The 24,424-nt window shown below is 42.8% G+C and overlaps 1 protein-coding gene across 1 annotated transcript in view; it reads right to left on the bottom strand.

Moving 5' to 3' along the window:
- The window catches only part of MAN1C1 (mannosidase alpha class 1C member 1), a 128,076-nt gene that overhangs the window by 62,391 nt on the left and 41,261 nt on the right, over positions 1-24,424 (bottom strand). The window contains exon 3 of the mRNA XM_044434731.1: positions 12,854-12,950. Coding sequence (XP_044290666.1) covers positions 12,854-12,950 — 97 coding nt within the window. The remainder of the gene's footprint in view (positions 1-12,853; positions 12,951-24,424) is intronic.

Below are 24,424 nucleotides of genomic sequence, written 5' to 3' on the forward strand. Positions count from 1 at the left end.
ATTATATGAACACCCAACTGATCCAAGGAATTGTGACAAGATGGATTTGTACCATTTCAAATGCACCAGCTGAAAGAAAATGCTACACCAGATGTGTTATTGGCCACAGGCCCTCTGGGCTGCTTTATTTTACTGGCTGAAATTAATTGCTAGTTGGTTAAAGGTAACACGATTTGCTTCTTCATCTTGTACCTCCCCAAGGAACTGCGTAATTCCACACGAGGCTCATTCAAATGAGCACCCGCATCCCATCTAAAACAATTATCCATGGACTTCAAGCGCTTTAGCTAGTGCTAATGAGCAGAGGCTGGTAATTCCTTTTGGATCCATAAAGGCTGATAGAGACTCTGAAACTTGTGTTACTGACATCAAAAAGAAAGGGCATCTTCCAACATTTGAACACATATTTTGAAGAACAGCAGGAAATGTGTCAAGATAAGGGAAAGAGAGCAGGCTTGCAGCCCCAAACAGTATTTCTACACAGAAGAAAATATCCAGCAGGATTTGGCCAGGAATAGCCGCTAGCATGCCTAGCAGCTTCCCAGTGTGTGAATGGGAGCTAAAAAAAAAAGACCCAGATGGTAGCATTCATATATTCCAAGACAATTTTCATATATTATACCTTTTCTAGTTCAGTGTTTGCAAATTCTGAAGACCTTTTGTTAAGCACAGATTCTTATGGCATCCAAGGCCCAAAGGGACTACCAGTTCAGCCAATACACCATAAGCATGACATAAAAGTAAGATTTATTGGGTTAAGTCTCTTACACAAGCCTGCATCAGATTGCAGCTTTAGAAAAGACAAGGATTCTACTTAATTCCTTAATTCCACTACCTTTGGAAATAACAAGAACTTTTTAATATTCTTGTTCGACCTTCCCAACATTCAAGGAAATAGTCATGTCCTATGAAACAGGCCTATTGGCTTTCTGGATTTCTTTCTGAGTGAGCTAAAAACCTGTCCTTCCGTAATTGCTTAAGAGACTAAATGCAACTAGGTGCTTTCATCTTATACCTTCTGTGGCAGGCAGGCAACTGCACTCTGAATCGAAATATGGTAAAGCTCAACAATCCAAAAGCAGGCTTCGTGGTCTGAGTGGTACCTGACATCCTAAATACTTGGCATGAGGTTTCCAGCTGGCCATCATAGGAAGCAGGATACTAATCTAGATGAACTTCTACCTGATTATTTATTTATTTAGTTAGTTATTCAGAACACTTATATGCCACCCCATTCGCAAAAGCCTTGGGGCGGCTTCCAACACCAATATATAACTCTAGAAATACATAAAAATCTGGAGACATCATTATGTTAATAAAGCCCTAACTGGTCCTAGGGCTACAATGAAAGAGGGCTCCTGGATAGCGACATTTGGCCCTTCTGCCTTTTCTGACATTGCCTTCCTACCATCTCCAGTGCAATGGCACCCCAACACGGCCATCTTCAGCTGCAGAGAGGGATGGGGATCCACTTTGGCCAGAGGGCCAAGCTCAGTTTTGGAGCTCTCAGGGAGACACGTTCCAGTGGCGAAAAGAGCTGAAGGCAAATACAGACTTTGCCCCCTTCCAGCATAGTGCAGTTAAAGACTTTTCCTGTATTCCAGCCATTTAAAATGGGAAGAACCTGCACAAAAGTCAAGAAATCATCAAACCATTGGCAGGTGTGAGAAAGGAGCGTGACAATCTGGGGACCCAAGGAGGGTCTGATCTGGCTTCTGGGCTTGAGGTTCTCCATCCCTGGACTAAGACATTTCTTGCCTATGGCATCTGACAGATTTTATCTCCGTAAGCCATTTATTCTATAGAGATGTTTGGAGAGTCCAATGCATTCTGATAAGCAACGTAATAAAAGTCACACGATAAAGAAATGGTTCCAATTGCTGAGAGACTAAAAGGCAGACCTCTAAATCCAAGTACGGCCTTTATCTGTCTTATTTTGCTACTTGTGCTTGTTCAGATTAACCAACAGGATGAAACTTTATCATTTCACTTGTAACCCCTCAATTTTCTAATCTATTTTCACCTCAAATGAAATTCATCTCCAGTCCCAGCAGGAATAACATATGACATGTATCAGACTGACTGAGAATAAATTATTTCAGAAGTTCACATTGTGTTCAAACCCAGTTTCTTCCTTCTCTTCTCTTCTGGACCAGCACCCTCAGGACACAACTGAAAAGGTTCTGTCAAACCTCTCTGCCTTTGAGGTCACACTGGGAAATGTGAAGAAAGTGCTTTGAGAAAGTTCCAACACTAACTTAGATACATCTGCTGTAACTCTACAATACATGAAACTACCCTCAAAATGGGCAGCCAAGCAGATAAGAAAGCTAATGTCCTGTGGGACTGGGGGAGGCGGGGAGAGAATCAGCATTCAAGTTAATGATCAGGAACTAAAGTGATTACCTGAAGAAAATACAGGTAAGTTGCATAAGAGAAGGTTTCAAACCGAGATCACAGGGGTTAGGAGAAAATGGGCAAATTAATATTGATCCTGTTGATTCTTTGAGGGAGGGAGGTGGATTAAGCAGAAGGAAGTATTCAGTTATTTGGTCTGTAACAAACCACAAGGAAAATAAAAGCTAAGCACTCAAATGGAAAGCCAACATAACATGATTAAGTCTGATGCTTCCTAATCAGGGATATATAGTAGCAAATTAGAAGTCAGCAGAAACTGGTTATTCCGGAAAGTAGATATAAATTATATCTAGAAACCCACTGCTGCTTACCTTTAATTCTGGTGCTATATACTGCCTATTAAAATGATTTAAATCTACCAGTTTTTTCTGAGTAGACAAGAGAACATTATGTGCAGAATCTAAAATCAAAAAGGGAGCAGAGCCGGAGACATAGAGAAGTCTTACACAGAGGCGTTTTTAACAATCAAAAAGGATCCCTCAATGCACTTCGCTCCTTCTGCACAGGTGCACACATTCATTAACGGATGGGAAGATTAAAAAAAAAAAGATATCCATGTGGTATATGGCAACTTCCTATGACAAGAACCATTTCCATACAGGATCCTTCCTTTTGAAGAAAGACTGCATACCTCTGGCAAGTGGCCAAACTCTTTTAAGTTTCAGACTTCAGATTCTAACAGAGAAGGAATTATGTGCAACCTTGCACAGTTGCTTGAGGCTGAATAAGCATATAAGAACTGCTCCGGAAAATAATAAAAATGAAGAAAAAGCAAGCATCAAAAATCCAACTAATCTCATAAAGAAATCAAAATAGCTTTCATCAGCTTGTATCCAAACATGCCCCCCGTTGGATAAAAACTCCAGAGCTCAGTCAAATTTCTTCACTTTTGCCCATTGTACTCTGCCAGGTCAAGAGCCCTCCACTATTTTGGCTTGGTGGGCACACTGGGAATCTTGAAAGAATGCTGTGGATGTTCTCAAAGAACGGCTGCCATGGAATGGGCTTGTCTGTCCATAAGACTTTTGCCATGCTAGGCATGGCCTGTCACAAACCAGCCATTTCCCAGAAGGTAAGCTGATAAAGACTAAAGAAAGGTAACTTGTCCAGGAACCTACACACAAAACAGAGGTGAGGACTGAGCTCCAAGACACAAAAATCCCTCTTAAAGACGGTGGCGGATGGCAGCACTGCAGTCTAAGACACACACCCTTTTTAAAAGAAAGAATGTTTTAAGAAACAAATTCAGCAGGATTAGGGAGACTGACAGGAAACTGACAAGTGCCCAGAAAGGCATCCATGGACACACTGGTGCCAGTGGCCAGCACACTGGAGACTCCAGTGCTACATACTCCAGGTCTTGGACAGTGCATCTCTCTCCAGGAGACAAAAGGAAGAGCAGTCTTCATCATCAGTCCCAAAATAGGATACTTGGGGCAATGAATACTTGGCGTCTGGCCCTTTTTCCTAGCTGCCAGAGCAATACTTTCTGCTGGCTACACTACAGGGCTCCAGCTTTTCACTATAACCAGTGCTTTCAAGGGCCCTGACGTCTAGATTAAGTAAGGCGACTGCTTCAGCACTGGCGCAGCATCTGACCTTGGTGTACCTTCTTCTCAGCAAGCAAAAAGGAAGGGTTTTAAAAAGGATGCAAGTGGCATGTGTATTCAGCTAGCGGCAAGTATTTAGAACTTGGTCTCCAGTTACTGCAAAGTTGGAAGCATCATCAACAAGAAGCACTTCGGTTACTCCTTCTTATGTACCACCTGCAAAACAAGTGTTGTTAGCCACTAGCTATTACTGCCACTAGAGGAACTGACATTGGAAGCCACCCTGAGGCTTTTGCGAATGGGGCGGCATATAAGTGTTCCAAATAAATAAATAAATAAATTAAATAACCATGGTCAATTTTCCATGTCTGGGCGGCATCATTTTCATACAGCCCTCTGCACAAAATGGAACCACATTGCAAATTTATCCAACCATGTCAATGGGACTTTCCAGAGGGAACAGGGAGACTCACACCATCATGGCTCCAACTCATTTGACAAGTTATTCTAACTGATACCAAGTATTTGTGGGGGGGTTGATCTCCAAAGGGACTGGCATCTTCTTGGTGAGTGTGGTATTTAGCCTGGCTCTCAGCTGCAGGAACAAAACGGGAAAATAAGAGAGTATCATGCATCACACAACATCATTTATCCTTAAAATGAATGGAAACAATTGGGCTTAGACATAAATGATCTTGATTACAGGCTACTGAATTATATAACAGCATGAAAGATCCAAAATCAACATCTAGCATGACCTATTCTCTGAATGAAGAGTGCAGATGCTCTACAAAGCAGAAACTCTTAGCAGGAGCAGGCAAAGAGAACGGTGGTAGGCTAATGGTTTAAGGAATTATTTTAATTTCCAGATTTAAGGAACTTCTATCCTCACCTTAATCAGGAATGTAAAAATGATGCTTCTAAATAACTATTGGCAAGTTAATGTCAGTTTGTCCTTTGAAGATTTGAGATGGGGTGGAGGTTGATGAAAACGATCAAGGGTAAGTGTCAGCTCGGATAAAAATCAGATGAGAATACCAACTACTTTCATATTTGGATGGCTTGAGGAAAACAGATTTGCTGTGACTGATTTCAGAGCAATAAAAATAATGCAGAGAAGCAAAACCAAGTTGTGCTCGACCAGGCAGCTGCAACTCCCAAGGAAAAGGGACAGCAGGTTATGGCATTCTAGGAAATGATGAAAATAACTTTGCTGGAGTGGTAGAAGGCATGAGGAGGAAAGAGATAAAATGCATTTTCACTTGCAAAATGTGCAAAGCAATTCTACATAATGTGGCACAGTTCTTAGCAAGGATGGATTTGGAATGCAAATTGAGAATGGCTCTTACATCAATCACAGGAAAGGACCCCTCTAAGGTTTTGAATTCATATGAGCCCAAGAAACGGGGCATGGATCCAAAGCACCCCCCTCCAGTCCACCAAAGAGGTCCTCTTCTACCTGCAATGATACCCGTTAATAATGTCATCCAATTTCCTTTTCCTGCATTAAACCCATCAACATTGGCTCCTGTTGCTTCTAATTAGCTTGAGAATGTTTTCCTACAATCTTTAACTAACCCATTTTAATAAAAAAGGAAAGACAGTCAGACAGACAGAAAACAAAATGCAACAGCTTTGAAAAGTAAATGGTTCCATGGCAGAAACTGGTTGACCTGAGGAACTGCCAATGAGATGGGTGGCCTCCTATCTAGGTCACCCTTGCATTTATCTCCCCAACAGCATGGCAAAATTACATTTGGATAAATATTGCATAATGCAACTATAGTGCAAGAAGCTTTCATTTCAGACTTTTGTTAAGATATGGAGTGGGCAAGCATTTCACTCTTAGCAATCTTTTCATCAACCCTAAGGAATTATCATTTTATTATTTCCTCACAAGTCCACACGAATGTGCAGTCTTGCCTAGTCAATTTTCTTGTCTGTTTCAGCAATATAATCAACAATCCTAGCAAAGGGTTGCTTGTGGTCATCTTTTCGCCTACTTCAGCATATAGAGAAATATTCTCAGTAGCCATTACCATCTACTGTTCTATTCCAAAATATTCTGAACCACCTTGGCCCACTTCCATAGGAAAGTGGTCAACAAAAGAATCAAGGAATAATTATTCAAAACCAATTCATCACTCAACAGGTATAGAACAAACAGGGTCCTGAATCTGACCAGGCCCATAAGGGTTTTATTTACCATTTGAAATGCTAATTCTACAGGGGGACAAGTTACAAGACAGATAGCTTAGGCTGCCAACATGGAGCTCTCCACAGAATATCAGCAGGAAGAAAAAGGAGAAAAATCTCTAGCATCTAAAAGCTGCACTGGAGTACAGTGTGACATATCAGGCCTTAACTGATAAATTTTGTTGATGCACCCTTAGAACAGAATTCAGCTCCTTTCTCCATAACTATATAAAACGCTGCCAGGCTAAAGGGATTTAAAACGTTTTGTCAGAATAATAAGTAGATCTGACAGACAAGGGAGCAGGCAGAATAATAAGTCTGTTGTATAATGGCAGTCATTGTGGTGACAGGTGCGCATGAAATGCCTAGTCAGATAATAAACGTGCCTCTCTCTAGCACCTTTGAGAAACAAGATCGCAGTGCACTTCCCCGTGTTAATTTGCTCAGAAGACCTGCACTAGCAGCAGCTAAATAGGAAAAGGGGACAGTGAAAAGCATTATCCTGGGCTTACCTTGGCATTCAAGGGTGGCCTAGGAAAGCTGCATCCAGGCAGGACAGCATGTCAGTGTGCAGACAACCTGCTGTCCCCCAGATCTCTTGAACTGCAATGACCACGTTTCCAAGCCATCCTATACTTCCTTTTCCCATTCCAAATCCACACTCTCTCCTCTAGTATAGCCAGGTTCTGGTCAAGTCAGAGTGGCAAGGTCCTGGGAGTTAGGCCAAGGTGGGTACAAAAGGACAAGAGCAGTGGGAAAACTAGAGAAGATGAGTAACAGGAGAGCCCTGTTGGTGTTTAACTTCAGAGTGGGCCTTCAGCCCTTTGGGGGGGGGGGGTCTGCCATCCCATATAACAAACCACGGCCTGTTGCTTGGAAGAAGCTTCCTTACTGGTACCATTGCCCCCTCCATAGTTCCTTCCTTTGGTCAGTGTTTTATGGCAGTACATTGGCTGAATCCCTCTTCTTTCCTTTCCACTCAGGTCCCATATTCAGCGTTCCCCTGCAGACTCAAGTCTCAATGTTCTTCTACTCAGGTTGGAGTTCACATCTCTCCATCCTCCACATCCAAGACTGGTTTTACTTTTCCCCATTACTTTCCTCTAAGAATTGAGCTATCGAATGCCATATATGGACTCAAGGATTCCAAAAAATTGTCCCATACATCCGATGGCTGAACCCATCAACCAAGCAGATGGGGCAGTGTGCAGTGATGGAAAGCAAGAGGATGCAAAAACATCATGAACCCAGCAAAGAAACCTGCAACATATCCCTGTTCATCAACTGCCTCCACAAATCCACTTTGGAAAGTAGCCCATATAAAGACAAAGTTCCCTGCTTCAGGGTGTGATTTCTGAGAAGGAAAGTTGCGTTCTAAAAGAGCATCATACACACCACTGAAAAGACCATATTGTACACATAAGAAATGTGAAGATTTCACAGTCACACAAACAGGGTTGAAAATAGTCCTGGTGAAGTATCCTCCTACACACACAGAAGTAGCTGCAAAATAAGTCTTTCGCTTAATTTTGAACCCTCCAGGAAGGAAAGTACCAAGGCTGACTATGTTATCCAATCGCAACTCATTTTCGTAAGCCATTGCATCAGTGAGGAGGGTAAGGAGAAATGGGGAGCAGTTACCACCCTAATCCATAAAATGCAGACAGCACTGCAGAAGGAAAAAATACTCAGCAAAGGGACCATACGACTTCAGATTAAGGAACAGTGTCTGGAGAAGAACAAGAAATGCGCTCTGGAGAAGCTTTGTTTAACCCCAAATATCTGCTCCAGATCTTATCTCCAGAACCTTCCAAATTGCAGTACAAAACATGAAACATGCATTACAGTCCTCTTAGATGCTTGTCCCTTGTTAGTGTCACTTTCCTTAATGAACTTGGGTGAAACTCATCTGGAGGTCAGGGCAGGGAAAGAGTAACAAACTGGACAGGCAAACACTGTAAATTAAGAGAGCCAGACCAAACATGGGACACTTTTGGACTGTGACTTCTCATGCAAAGAATCTTGTGACAGTGAACCCCAGGGTAAAGAGAAGAGTAGCTTCTCCCAGAATACTCCTGTGCTGCAGATTGGAAGCCAGCACTCTGGGCTGCTGTCAGCTCTGGCCACAGGAAGGAGTCCATCCCAGAAAGCACGGAAGTGCTAGTAGGAGCTTTCCAGAGGAAAGAGAAGGAAAACACACAAATGGATAACATAGGAGCAGAGTCAGAAGAAAAAGGGAGGCCTGGAATTTTGCAGTGACTTCAGCAAAGGTGCGGAGGCAACCAAGCCATTTTCAGAACAGAAGACGGCCTGTTCTGCTTCCTTTCTTTCTCCCTGCTGCAGTCAAGAGCAGTTGCATCTCTTATCAATAGACAGAAGCCTCTAGTTAGACCCTACTTAGTAGAGCCAGTATGGACCTCCTGAACCTTATTTGGATCAAACAGAAAAGGACCAGCCTGCAAGACACTGAAGAAGCAGGAAGGACTTCTCTCACCTGACCCTCCAAATATGAGGTCTATGGGATCTATACATGCTCCCAGATGCAAACTTGTTCTCATGTGAAGAAAAAGAATGAGAGAGAGACTAAGCAACATTGCTAACCCAGGAGGAATGCCTCTTTGCACTGTAATAGCAAACCCACAACTAAGCATTGAATTCAGGTTGCAGAAGAAAGCAAGCGAAGGATTGTCTCCTAGAAAGCATGTAACTGAGCAGCCACAACGCTGCCTCCCCAAGTTGTCCAAAACCAACACTGGAGCTAAAATGCAGCATTCTCACTGCTACATATGCTGCAAGGTAACGTGCATACCATAGATTACAGGATGCGCTGATAATCAGTCGCCAGATGTTCAAAACCAAATTACTGAAGTCATATTTACCATACTAAGAACCAATGTCAAGGATGATCATGTAATCCATAAAAGGCTTTAAAATCAATATTTTGTAAATTGGAATGGAAACGCACAAACAAGGATAGTAACATGCCAAACATTTTAGGGCACAGTCAGACAGATCATCCTAGTGTCAAACACACAGCTGGTGACAACCTCATTGTCACAAAGTCACTTGAGAGTCATACTGATTTATTTTATTCAAAATATTTTAAAGCTACTTTCCCCAGTGTTCAAGAAGGCATGTTATCACATAGATATACGTATTCAATAAAAATGCAAGTATAACAAAACTTCCAACAACAAACGTGAGCAAGAAAAATATCAAGGAAGCACAGGAATTTGGCAGCATCCAGCTTGCCCTCCAAACAACTGTCCAAAGTTCTTCACAAATGAGTACTTAAGATGCAGGAGAAAGGAGCTTGCAGGTTCTACCTGAGGGAGGTCATTCCATGGCAGAAACCCTACTCCATGTAAGCCCTGCTGCCTGGCTGCAGATGTTCTAAATTCTGACACAGAGGGAACTTTAAACATAGAACATTGAAAATACATTAAACAGCTAGCTAGAGGTGCTGTCTGCAATATGGGGGTTCTAGGATGTGTAGAGATTAAAGTATCAAGTATTAAAGGTTTAAAAATGAAAGCAGAAAGCTGAATTGAGCTTCAGCTCAATTGAGGAAATACATTTGCACAGCATTGGCTGGATATGCCTTTATCTGCCAAAAGACATTCTGTGTTAGCAGTGACGTCTGGACTATTTTCAAAGGAAGCCCCCATATGACACATTCGAAACTCAATGCTTGAAGTACAAAAGCAGGGAGAGCTGCTGTGAGGCTCTGCTTGAGAAATATAGTTGGTATACGGAATTCCATGGATTTTAAGGGATCCTGTACATCGCCCAGTCGGTACATCCAACAGTGACACCAGATCCAGGTGTCCAACCAGGCTTCCAGTGTGGTATAGTGGTTAAGAGTGCCAGACTAGGCACTAGATCTGGGTTCTAATTCCTCCTCAGACAAGAAAGCCACTGGGTGACTTTGGGCCAGTCACAGACTCTCAGCCTAACCCTTACGAGAATAAAATGGAGAGGGAAAGAACCTTGCAATCATCTTAGGTTCCTTTCAAGAGGAAGAAAGACATGGTATACATTCAGTAAGGATACCAGGGCGACTTCTTTTATATTGTTATTTATTTTATATTGTTAATTTTAAATTGTTATTTTTGTATTTTATTGTATTTTATTTGGTGCTGTGAGCCACCCCGAGGCTTCGGCAAGGGGCGGCATAGAAATGTTTTAATAATAAATAAATAAATAAATAAATGATGCTGATAATGATTTGTCCCAGCCCTGCAACATTCCACTTATAATCAGTTGCTTTCTTACTTGTAGAACATCCAGTTCCAAGCAGCAGGCCTGGCCTGGGTAAGGGTTTGGGTTTAGTTTGCTCACTCTCATCCATTTAATCACGGCCTTGAAACACTGGTTCAGACCTAACATTTGCACATCAACATATGGATAACAGGCAACCCGCAAAACTCTGCACAATCTCTCCCAGGAGTTTCCTATACGTGCATTTCTCTGGGGCCAGAGGAAGTTCTGCTGGTAACTACCTCTGAGGTCATCTTAATGAAAAGCAACAAAACCAGTTCAGAGATAAACGGTTAACAGCCTCCAGATGTTTCAAACAGTGGAAAAGATGTCATGATTCATAGTGTCAAATGCTGTGAAAAAGCTTAAGGGAATCAACAGCAAGGCATCCCCACTTCCAGTCACAGATCATCTAGCAGAGTGACTAAGGCCTGAATAAATTGAAGAAAGACACATCATACAAGAAAATCCTGCTCTGTACCAACTTCCTCAGAAAAGAGCTGTTCAAGACTGGCCAAATATTATTTGATATGTTTGGCTTGGAAGGCTCTTACCCCTTTAAAGAGAACAGTGATCCCACTATACTCAAAGGGTGAGTAATTATCTGTACCAACAGATAACCCTGACCATCCTGCCTTAACTGAACATGATGAGCAAACATCCAGGCCACATATGGTGGCCTTCACAACTCCAAGTGGCCTTGGTGGCGATCTCAAGGTTTGGATCTCAAGATCCAAACAAGTGCAGCAAACGGTGCATCATAGCTGAAGGCAGGAGGCTGCTAAGTGGAATGATGCAACACTTCCTCTTTTCTCAGTTAAGATACATCAGGCAGCCAGCAGATCTCTCCCAACACAACTTTATGAAACCAGTCGGGGGAGTCACTTCTATCCAATTTAATAGTTTTAAACGGCCTTTCCCAACTTAGTGCCCTCGTAATATGTTATAGCCCAGAACATTTGGAGGCTGCCAGGTTGTGGAAGGCTGATCTTAAAAAGTAACCAAACTGTGAAATCCAAAGTTGGAGACACTGAGGAGCTGAAGTTACAATGGAAATGACTTGACTTCCAGAAAAGAACGGGGAGGGGAAGAGACTGACAGAAAACACCAGCTGTCTAAGCAGCACAAGCATTTGAGTTACCCAAAACACTATAATCCGCTAAAGAGAAAATTATACAAACCAGTAAGCACACAAAGTAAAGCCTTTAATATTGATTCATGTATTCAATATTTCATGAGCGCCACCTTTCCCCTGAACAACAGAAATGATGCAAGAGGAAATGCTTGGCTGATTTCAGAGAGCTGCAGATCCTGACAGCAGCGTTCTCAGGCTGAGAGCAATGCCACAGTTTAAACAAAAAGGAAGGCTGGGTCCCATTGCCATCTTCTTTATGTGGGGCCTGCAGAAGGTGGAGGGTTGAGGGTAGGGCCTAAACAAACAAGCTGAGGGATATGCACCAGGTGTCTGCAGCAAAGGCCAGGATTCAAAGACTCTGGAAGCTGGTTCTGTATGTCTTAACTGAGACTTGGGCATCTGTTTCTCAATGAACAGCACCCAACAAGGCAGGGAACATTGCTTCTGTAACCAAGAGGAATTTCAGACGTCCTAAGGGATATGACTGGAGAGTTGGCTCTTCTAAAGAGAAAATTACAAAGCAAGAGAAACACTGATCTTCCTTCTTAACCCAAAGCGGACTGAAATAAAATCATCACCCACCTCCAAAGCGAAGCGCAGTGCAGCGCTGATTGTACCACTGAAGGAAAGGTGTTCCACAAACAGCCCCTCGCCTCCTGCCCGCCTCACTAACACAACCAGTGGCCATTCAGGCAGGACATCTGGAGCTCAGCTTCATGCACAGGCACCTTCACATGGGTACAGGCAGGTCTTAAGTGTTCCAGTTCCAAACAATTTAGGGCTTTCAGGGCCAGGACCTGCACTCTGACTATTGCTTAGAAACGAACTGGCAGCAGGACAGCTGAAGCAGGATTAATGTAATATGGTCCAAGTGGAGATGTGCAAGGGATTTGTTAGGGGGTAGAAATCCATCAAATTCTCTGGGCTCAGCTCCCCGGATTCCAGTGCGCTTTGCAAGTTCCTGGTGAGTGTGCCCAAGATTTGTGGGGTTCCTGCCAGGAATCAAGCCCCACACACTGGCCATGCAACACCCCTCTTCCATGACAGTCAATTACTAGCAGCAGCAGGTGGGGAAGGAGCTTGGTCGCCAGGAATAGCACCTGGCACACCTGCTTGCAGCACCTTGCTCCTGGCCTTCATTCATCTGTCTGTCTTAACAAGGGTTACTGTAGCTCCATTGTGGGCACAGTCACTCAAAGAATGCCAATTATCCCTGGCCTAATATTATTTTCCCTAAACATTTAGGAAGAGAACAGTATCTGAGACCATTCCAGCAAACTGAAGTTCAGCTCACCAAACATGTTTCCGATGTGTCCATTCTTAGTGAGAGGTCTCAGTTCATTTTTTCCCATGGCATATTGCTTGTAGTTATCCCAGGCAAATTTCATCATCTGCAAGAAGGACAGACAACTCATGGTTAGCCAGCTCCCAGATTGCTTCATTCATGTCATTTGAGAACTGCTGTGTCAAAAGGAAGTTTTTACATAAAGACCAGATAGAAATCAAAGATGTAGAAAGATACAGAAGGCTCCTTAACACACACAAAATGAGGTACTGTTCTATTGTTCAGTTCTGCACAGTTGTGATCCTCTGTTATCAGCTTGGCCCTGGAAACTCATCTACAAATTACAGACAATATAGCGTTTGACAGGCTACGTGTACCTCCCAATTCTATGGATCCTTATTCCAAGATAGGGTAAATGGAACGCCAAATGTAAACACTGGGAATATAAACACAGACCAACAATCCACCAAGGGACAAAAGGCCTATCTGCATTTGTCATACATACTGTGGATTACAGAAATATGCCTACCAAGCAATGTGGAATGCTTATATTAAACTGTAGGTCTAACTGACGGTAAAACCATTTTGTTTATGACAATAAACTGAAACTGAAAATACACTCAGGGACTGAGCAAAGCCTAGGAGAGTCACTGACACCTCTTCCCCTCCCCTGCCTCTAACAGTTATGGCTGTATTTGTTGTGTGAATATATACTGAAAAACAAGCTAATCTTTGCTTAGAAATACAAAAAAAGATCACTGAAATATAAACTAAGGAGAGCCATCCTGAATTCAACCAATGCTCTGTCCCATCAAGCATGTTCCTTTCCAGAATGACCAACAAGAGAGCTCTGGGAATCTCACAAGCAGGTCATGGAGGACACTGCCCTCCCCTGCTATTCCTTGCGCCACTGCCCAGAACTGTCTTCAGAGACTGAGACTGCATTGAGCTACTGCAGCTAACAGCCACTGGCAGACCTGCCCTTCCACAAGTGAGACGTGAACCTGGACACAGCATTCTATTTAGACACAGAAACTCACAGTAAAAGGGCTTAATCTGAGCCAGGCACTGGGAGCCAGGCAGGCTTTTACTGGGTGCATGGAGGCAGGGCTGCTACCAAATGCCTAGTTCTGCTTGTGTCAGGACTGGGCCTGACATCCAGGGGACGAATGGGCTTTATCTGATGTAATGTGTTGCCCAATGCTGCACTTTTATTTCATTGCAGGACTGTCCTGGGACTTTTAGTGAAGGATGGTATATAAAAGCAATAAATAAATACATAGCAAGGAGTATCAATCTGCTGAAACTACTTTTGTTTTCCTTGCAGAACTGAGATCCTAGCTCTACACAAAGAAGCTTCTGCGCCTGCCTCTCCCATACAGAACTTCTAGGTGCCACTGTGCTGGTGGAATTATGCAATTTCACAAATAGGGAAATACATGTTCTTTTGTTTGTGGGAATAATGCCCTATTTTTCCCATTTAAAACAAACAAACAAAACAAGGAAACCAGTCTTAAAAATCAAAACTGGACCGTTACAACATCAACAATCAAGAGTAGGGAATGACAAACAATTTGTGTAGAAAAGTTCTAATACTAATTCTAGCAGTTTACAATATGTCAGATTCCGGGATGTTTTTAAGCATTTGCAAAGATGTTAGTTTGGAGTATCTCTATTCCAGAGGCTAGCTTCAGTCCAGCAGGAGATAGGAAGCAAGTAAAGTTGCGGCATTTTTTTCAAAACAGAGAAGCTGAAAGCAAGAAATGGGGAAAATGGACTGAAAAACAGACTGGTGGCCAGGCTGGGTATACGCAGCTCATTTTCTCCTCTGGTGAAGTCTGTATTGTTTCAAAAACCATATGACCCAAGGAAACAAAAGGACAGTGTGAAGCAAAGCCTCAGTCAAGACCCTTGTTTGAAAGCTACTGTCTATATTTCATTGAACTGATGTGGTACTTGGCTGGGAGATCCCTGAAAGCTTGTTGCAGAACCCCTGATGAGGTTTCTAAAAGGAGAAGAGTAGAAGGTCAACAGAACACTATTAAAGAAAACTGCAGGTGCTGGAAAGATGAAGATTTCATGACTTCTGAAAAGATTGCTCCTGCCACAGAGCAGCTCCCCAACTTCAAAGCATGTGTGGGTGGGAAGAAATTTCCAAGTAATAATCTCACTGGTCTTCCAGGAAAGACTTGGATTCATGGAAGTCACTGACAGATATGCACATAGGAAACCTTTCTGGACAAGGAAGTGAACATGACAAACATCCATCCCCGAGAGACAAGAATCCCGCTCAGTTGCCAAGCTTTCTCCCAAACAAGGCCTCTCTCTCTCATTTCTTTAAAAAAAAAAATCAACAAGCTAAAGGCTGCCTAGTTCACAGAGCTGCCTCAAGTCACAATTTGCAAAATATTTAGTCCTGAGCAAGTTTACCAAAGTCAAGGGGCAATAAAAATGTGGGCAGGCAAATCAAGGATCCACTGGCCAGATGTAGATATTCTATTTTTGGCATAATTGACACTAGAAACCCACAGCTACATAAGACTACACACTCATGCAAGAACACTTGAATACCATTCCCATCTAGGCCTGCCCAGATTGCATGGAGATTTCCCACCAGAGATGTTGCCCAGGTGATGTGAGACTGCTCATCCAATACCTTCTTCAGACTGTCCATCTCCTTTTGTTTCTAGCACAGGCTCTTTTATTACCCACAATCCTCATCTCCCCGAGCCTCTCCTGCACATTTTTAGCCTCAGAAGAGCCCTTTTAAAGTAGGTTAGACTGGAAGGCAATGGTCAACTGAGAGGCCTGAAGGCAACCAATAAGCTTCATGGACCTGGAGTATTCCCAGTTGCAGCCACACTTCTGCCACTATGCCACACTGGTTTGCCTTTCTCACCACTGTGGCCTCTCCACTTGTGTGAGCTGCTCCATCTTTTCCATCTCCTTCCAAGCAGTTAGGAACAAAAGGTTTTCTTCTGTCTAAGTAATTAAAGCTGACCAACTAGGTTGACTTTGAGATAAAGAAGAATATAGCAGCACTCGCTAACAAAAGACACAAGCAAAGTTAGAAAACTGGCCATTATGGAATGTGGCTTAACAATATGAAGTTGATTCCAAACTGAACACCTCTCCTCCCTTCAAAACAAAAAGAGCTGACTCCAATTTCAAGTTAGATCGTGCTGCTTATGGCCCAATTGGTGGGAACATCTGCATTTCTCAATTGGTCTGCCCTCTCAATGGGATGCCATATGATTGCAGTAATGATGTGACATTCACCCTGACCATTTCCGCTTGCTTAGAATTTCCCCTGAATTTGAAACTGGCCAGTTCTCAGAAGCTGCCTAGTTTATCTCTGGGTCCAGTGTCCTTGGCCTTTTGGATGCAAATTCCAACTCTGCCTCTTCCTCTTCTGTTTCTCAGACTCCAACTCAACCTCTGCAGGCTGTACTATAGAACTGAATTCCTTCATTGTCTTTCTTCCCACATACCAAAATTTTGCAAACTTCACTTTTGTTAATCTAGCAGGAAATTTCTCAGTTTCCCACCCAACACGGAGTGCCTTTTATTCATAAAGAGAAAGATAAAACCTACCTCCAACAACATTTGTGAGACACTGGGCTGGTTCACATGAAATTTTAATCATAGGCTGCATAACCTGCAGGACTTTGTGGTATACTTTGCCTGCCATTTAAAAATGTAAGCCATTCTGGGCACACATGACCTTGGCTTGTTGTGCTGGGACAATTAGGGCTTTGTAGCTTATGTGACGGTTAACCATGGGTTGTTCTAGATTAACGCAAGGGTGATTTACCCCTCTTATAACTTATACCACCTGGGTTCATGAAACATGACAAACCATGATGCAGCTTGCAGATTCAAAATGGTGGACAGCACACCCTGCAAAGGTCAACAAGGGTTTCAGTGACTTAGTATTAAGTACAAACTGATTCAACAGAAGGGGAAGAGCAGCAGTCAACAAATCTGGGCTGGCCTTATTGGCCAACCAGAAGTTTATTTTTCACATAAACTACACATACACATGAGGCAGACAACTGTCCTGAGACTTAAAGAAAGAACAAAGCCAGGGGCAAGTTACAACCTTGGGGAGGGGCAGAAAGCAAGCATGTGTTCCCCAGAAGCTCAAACCTGGAGTGTGGCAGCAGGGCATGTCTTTGGCCCACCACATCCACCACTGGAATGCAGGCCTGAAGAACTTCTTCAGAACCCACTGTCAGGCCCTCAAGCTGAAAGAGCTTTGACACCCCAGCACAAGGTTACAGAGAAAGGAGGAAGAGCCATGCCACTGGTTCCTCCTCACCTGGATTTGTAAGCATCCCCACCTGCCTGTTGCAAGACACTGTAGTGAATAACCAGTGCCGAGTTTGCTTTTTCCTCCTCCACACTCCTTTTCTGTCATGTCTTAATGACATCTGTAATCTGCTCTGGAGAGGTTGTTTTGTTTTGCTTTGTTTTTGCTGAAGCACAGGATAAAAATACTTCAAATAAAGTAAATAAGGATCCTTCTGATTTATTTATCCATGAAGATAAATAAAAATCTCATATTCTTTGACCTGTTCTTATTCTCTGTGTGTTTCAATTCTTTCTCCAGTTGTCCATTTTCCAAACTCAACTTTACTAGCCATCTAGCAAGACCTACTTTCCTACTCTGGAGGAAAAACAGGAGCAGGGGTGGGGGCATGCGTCCTAGATGTTGTGTATGAGTTAGTGCTTGTTGTTTCTTCCTTCTCAGAGAAAATACAAAGACCCATCATCCATCTTCCATAGTAGATTTTCACTGAGCTGGTCATATGGATGTGAGTAAACATGCACAAAACAGACTTATAACGTTTAGGCATCTGGGATGAATAAAAAAAATAAGAAAAGCCATTCAGCTTTCAAGATGCAGTGTGGGATGAATCAGTTCCCCAGAACTCATTAATTCTTGCAGCTTAATGTACTTGCTAGCAAGAACACAACCTCCTGTACATGGTTCCAGAGGAAAAGTCACTCATCTGACTCAGTTTTTTCAAATTCCCTTTTCCCCCAAAGTCAATGCACGGTGTTGTTAACAGACAGCATTTGTTCCGTCTAAGAAGTGAGCTGCAACTGAATGGATTTCTTTTGGGACAGGGGTTGCTAGCCCTTAAAAATGCTGACAGGCCACCCCACAATGCAATGCTAGGTGACTAGACTTGTGGCTATTTACAAGATTGGCTAAAAGCTTATCACACTTCCAAATCCGCTTCCCAATTAACTTGTGATATCAAGAATAAAGGACAGACTGTTATGTGGGACATAGAGACAAGTTTCACCTCCTTCCTCACCTGCTGCCCCACATCTGATAACAGAGAAATGCAAACACCTTTCTCTTCCAATTGTTATTGAATGAGAACATATACAGAGTTAACCCAAAATAGCTTCCTTTCTGCTATGAAAAACTACTAACAACAGAAAGCTATCCTTTTGACTGGCCCCAACTTTGACAGCCTGTAGGCACGCAGCCAAGAAGTGTTTATTCCAACAAGCTTTAATGTGTTTTTAAAAGTGTACTTTTTTTCTTTTTATGCCAAGTGATTGTTTTAAAATATTTTTATTGCTTTTATCCTTTACTGGACTAAGATGAATATTTGTAAGCCACCTTGTGGACCCTTCCAGTAACCTCTAAAAAGGTGCCAAAAATGAAGCTTATATAATAGCTTCATGTTCAATCAAGGTCAACTGACTAGAATAAGCTAATGAATCAACTAAAACAGTGAATTGAATGGCAGGCCTTACTCCATATGTTGCTTATTTATGTAGCTCATCCATTTTTCTAGCAGGAAACAGCAACACCATCTCAATCATCAAGTCATAGGACTAGTAAGAAAAGCTATCTTGGCTCCAGCTCAAACCCTGCCTCTGCCCCACACACAAATTCTATAGCACCTACAGTCAATGGAGAGAGAGAAATAGATGGCACCCTACATTTTATGATTTCTATTTCCACCTATCAAGCATCTCAGCACAGTCCCCACCATATCTGAGGATAACGGTTATGAAAAAATAAGATGGAAATGGTTAAACCAGACATTTTGCATATCATGAGCCCATACAAACTGCAATGCCAACTCTCTGCCAACAGGCTGGAGAACGTTCCCCAAACTTCCCCTTTCCCCCCGCTTTCTCCACCTGAGCTGCAGTCTATTTTAGGAATTAAATTGGCAGTTCTTAGCGCACACTTATGGGTCATACCAATGTGGACTCAAAGACTGAGAATAAAGTGCAGGAGGCACAGGGAACTTGGGAACATGGGGCTCCAGACTTCGAGATGATAGAAGTGCCGCCTACCTCAAGGACTCTCTCACCAACTGCTCAGGCAGGCTCCGGGGATAGCCAAGATGCGCAGGTGTCAGGTGGAAGCATGTGGGAGGAGCTCTCAAAGTCAGATGGGCCTGGTGTGACTCTTGACCCCATAATGCAGCGTCAGGAGTGAGGGGGGCAGCCAACTAGAGCATAGGCATATGGGGGGGGGGGGGCAGGCCACTTCCTAACAGGATCTTCAGAAGGGATCGAGCCCAGACAGACTCAACAGGAGGGTTTCCAGAAGTAGTTGTTAAGCTTGGGTTCAAGGAACCACTCCATGCATGTTCAGAGATACATTCTGTGAGGGTTGCATCTGTTGGGTATCCTCTGCCGAATGAAGAGCTTTTTGCAACTAAACAGTCTGTTGCCTTGAATGTGCAAAGGGAGGAAAACTTGGCACACAACAGTTAAGCAGCCTGTCGGTGCAGACAGTGCCTGTGATTAAGATTAATCAAGGTCTGAAACCACTGCTTGAAGAGATTAATCTCATAACAAATCTTGTTGTTTGAAAAAAGCACCTCTGAAGGCCACCATTGAAAGGAACAGCTGTGTCCAATAAAGACAAGCCCAAAATGTACTCTCACATTTGACTCCGGCAACTTGGAATACGTTTTGTTCATGTTTGCTCTTTTGCCAACCAAATGAAAAATGAAGCGGAAGTTCTTCTGCCATTATGAAAGGTCTTAGCATTACAGAGAGAGAGAGAGAGAGAGAGAGAGAGAGAGAGAGAGAGAGAGATCGTGAGTGAGTGAGTGAGTGAGTGAGCGAGCGAGCGAGCGAGCGAGCGAGCACGCGTGCACGTGTGTTTCTGGTTGGTTGTGCCAGCCCGTGCCTGAAACTCTTGTGCTTATTCTTTGAGCACTGAGAATCATAGGGAAGATGGATCATGTTCAAAACGTTGCCTAGAGACACTGCAGAGCCAAGTGTGTTCTCTTGCATGCAACGAAAATTTCATTGCCGTTCTTGTGCTCTATGTTGTATGTATACATCACATATTTCAAGATCTTTTTCTGTCCCACCACCTCCATTTCATCGCCGCTCCAAGAATATTGACCGCAATTTCTTAGTGGCAAAAAATATTCAGGCAATTCTGTGCAAGCCATTTTTCATCGATACATTGCGGAATGTTTTACTTGTATTTAATAAACAAAATTTAAAAATATTCCATATTAAGTTTTGTCCCAATGCACAACTAGTATTTGATTTGAAATATTTTGTGGGGAGGGAAACTGAAGCATACTTAACATTTATATTGCATTGGATAGACATTTTATGGTTTAAATTTAAGAAAAAAAATACTCAACATGGTTGACATTCTGATTAAATTTAGCAACCCAAAGGACCAGAAGCAGCTGACAATTCATCTATTTCAACAGACTTCTATCCTGCAACTACATTGCAGAACCTTCATTTTTTTCTGTTACTAATAATAAGTCCTATTTTACTCTGTGACATGTATTTCAGTGACATATCTCCATTCTATTATATATTTGCCAGGGACAAATCCCCATTTTCAGGAGATTTGTCCCTGGCAAGTATGCAGGAGAATTTTTAACTGCAAGCATACATTTCTTTTAATCAATTTAAGATTTAAGAAACAACAGGTCTCCTATGGAGAAAAATGAAACTCTAGCTATTTTCGAGCAAATTTTCTGTCTGGGAATATTTTCTTTCCCACATGACTACAGTATGCTGAGGCTGAGTCCAGGTAGGACAGAGGCCCTGTGGGAGAGGGCCTCCTCTTCTGGATGGAGCTGCGTTCCTTCTGAAGATCAGGTTCATGCTCTGGACCTTTTTTTGCTAGAGTCCCATGTGGCTGCAGTAGCTTTGAGTGCGTTCTGCCCATTTCATTTGATGCACCAGGTATGGCCTCCCATGGATAAAAGGGTTTGGCTACAGTGGTACAGGCACTAGTAAACTCAAAACTAGATTATGGCAACACACCCTATATCAGGCTGCTCTTAAGAGTGTCCAGGAAACTGCAGCTAGTACAAAATGCAGCGGCTCAGCTACAGAAGCTCAGCTCAACTACCCCTTTTCAGTTTGTAACTCCTTTGCAGAGGGAGCTACACCGGCTGTCTATATGCTACAAAGCCACGTGTAAGGCTTTGCTATTGCCATGGAAAACCCTAAACCACTTGAAACAAGGCTATTCCATGGCTCTAAAGACATCATAGAACCATAAGAGGCCTGCTGTAATATATTTGTAAGGCACTTCCGAACAAAAATCTGCATTTGGACAGCAGTGTTATAGCAGGTGAACCTGGTGAGGTCCCCAGTGCAAAGCCTTCTCCAGTTTTATTGGAGGAGTTCCAGTTGGTACAGCTCAAGGATGCTGAAAAGGTGCTTTGACAAGTTCAAGCAACCACTCCTGTACTGCATCCTTGCCCCTCCTGGCTTATAAAAACTGGCAGGGCAGGAACAGCCGGCCGGAGTAAGGAAGAGATTCGTGCCTCCTTGCAAGAGGGAGTGGTCCTGAACCACCTAGAAAAGGCAGTGATGAGACCACACCTGAAGAAATCCTCCCTGGACTCAGAAGAGCATAACAATGTTAGGCCAATGGCAAATGTTCAGGCCAGATTTTGACATGGAAACAGCTTTGGCCACCCTGTTTGATGAGAGAGAGACATCGTATTTCCATGCACTGAAATACTCTGGGAAGGCTCTATTGAGAACACTTTTTTGTATTTATAACACACCTTATAAATGTATTCTCCAGTTGTTGTACAATTCAAGTTTAAGATCACAGTAATTGCACAATAAGTCACAACAAATCAGTTAAAACCCAGTATAGCATAAGACACACATTCTAGCACATCATAAATGCAGGTTAGGAATGTTCAAACCATCACTTTATGGATGCTAAAACACACACACACATTCCCCAGAGTCTGAAATATGAAATCATAAATTAATATGAGCACTACACAGCATAAATACTTAAAATAATTTAGATGTCCAAAAGGACAAAAAAGTTTAAGCCTGGCACCAGAAAGAAAATAAATGCTGGTGCTAGTCATGTTTCCCAAGTAACTACATTCCAAAGCCAGGGGGCCACCACCAGAAGAGCCTTCTGCTTGGTCCCAGTTATTCTCGCACAGCCATATTTTGTACCAGCTGAACATTCTCAACCATTTCCAAATAAATCCTCATATATATTACAGTAATCCAAACAGGAGGTCTCCAGAGCAGGGATCACTGTCGTAGGCAATATGATGCCCTGCAAATGTTTAAGACTTCAGGTCCAATAAGCCCAACCCACATGATCAGGGATTATGGGAACTGCAGCTCAGAGTATCCGAAGGCTACCACCAGGAAGAGTCATTCTTGGGATACCAGACAAAGCTGGCAAAAGTTGTTTCATTACATAATGGCAGTAATGCAGAGTAAGAGTAAGACACAAAGAGAGAAAGAAATTCAGGAAAAAGTTCCTCACACATGCATACATTTCCAAAAAACCATGAAAAAATCAGCGATGGAAAAACACTGTCACTTGGTTTTCTGGCATTTTCTCAATTTTTTCTGGGCTTTTCCAAGACATTCCATCACTAGGCAGGCATACACGTGTGCTGGTGAACGCATGCAAAACTCGAAAGCTCCTGGGCTTTGCGACATAATTTCAAAGGCTGCCTCTGATCTGAGTCAGTATTTTTAAAAAATGGTGACATTTGACTAAAAGGTTTTGCTCAGCCAGGCAGGCGCTAAACCACCACAGACTTTTACTCCCTTTAATTTAAAAGCTGCAATGAGTGGAACAGACCCAGCACACCAAGAGAGGTTACTAGGCAACACTACGAAATGGACAGCAACATAGATAATCCATCCTAAAGTAATTAAGTTTTTTTATAATTAAAGATTACAGTAAATCCAATAGATCCCAACAGGAACTTGAGCAATTTAAAAACACACTGGCTAACTTATCTGTTTTCTGGCAGTCACATTAGCATCTAACCCTTAACTATAAAATACTGGGAAAACAGGAGAGATTTTAATTTAATATGACTTCAAACAGGCAGCCACTAGCCTTTGCATTAATTAACCACCCTTATGCAGATCCTTCTCAAATTTGTATAAACTACTCTGGGCGGTTAAGAAGCAAGCCTGCAACTGAAATGAACTTCACATTCACTTGGACCAAACCACAGTTCTCCTTTCCTAGCCTCACGTCCTCCAGAGATATTAAAGCGAAACTCTTTTCATGGCTAGGATGATGGGAGCTGCCACCCAACATACCTAGAAGGCATCAGGTTGAGAAAGAGCAGTTGCAGCCAATCTCCACTTTGGCCAATGTTTTGGAGAGAAGGTCCCCAGGTAAGTTCAAATGTGGGAGAAAACTGTAGTCAAGTCAAATGAATTAGAACTGCTACGAATCTTGACACACAGATTCTATAGCAAATCAGCTTTTCCTGAGTCATGCAGATGACACAGGCTAGTAGTCCATGCTACTTTTCTGGGTAGGGGAGGGAGGAAATTGTATGCAATTTTATGCAAAATTGATTAGATTTATAGCATGCTTGTTTTCTTACAAGGAACTCAAAGAGGCTTGTATCATTCTTAATCTTATCCACACACCAACAACCCTGTGAGGGAGGTTGGGCTGAGAGACTGACCCAAAGTCACCCAGTTGGCTCCATAAGGACTAGAATCCAGAATGCCTGAGTCCCAGACCCACATTCTTAACCACTACACCACACTGGCTCTAAGACATTAAATAAACCTTAGACAGTGTTTAAAGGGCTACAGAATTCTTTGCCGCCCATATTTGAAAGTGAAAATACCCTCTGACTTGGAGTTAAGCATTCAGCACACAGATCTTCCTCCGCATCCCCATGCTGCCATACTTGACATGCAAAATTGTTTCTGACTGACCTTGGAGAAGGGGTAAAGAGGGCCTTTTGGAGAAGAAGCCATCCATGATGTTTGGAGGTCAATGGATGCTGGTGGAACCCCATCCTCTTCTCCTTCTCATGTGAAGCACTATGCTGAGGCAGCCAAGACTGGCTGTCTCGCTGACTCTGAGGATGGGAGGCCCAGAGGACAGTCTGTTTCCACCTGTGCAGGATGCTCATACACCCTCTGAGTTGGAAGGCTTTCAGGCTTCCCTGCTGGACTGCAGCTGTACATGGTTTAAATTTTAGGGGGGGGGGGGGAAGCCACTGAAAACTTTAGATATCCAAATTAATTTCAGTCAACCAAGGAATACTACATAGCTGACAACTATTTCAAGAGAGCTCT

Source organism: Varanus komodoensis, unplaced genomic scaffold (assembly GCF_004798865.1).
Source record: "Varanus komodoensis strain SLA01 unplaced genomic scaffold, ASM479886v1 scaffold29_1, whole genome shotgun sequence".
Taxonomy (NCBI): Eukaryota; Metazoa; Chordata; class Lepidosauria; order Squamata; family Varanidae; genus Varanus; species Varanus komodoensis.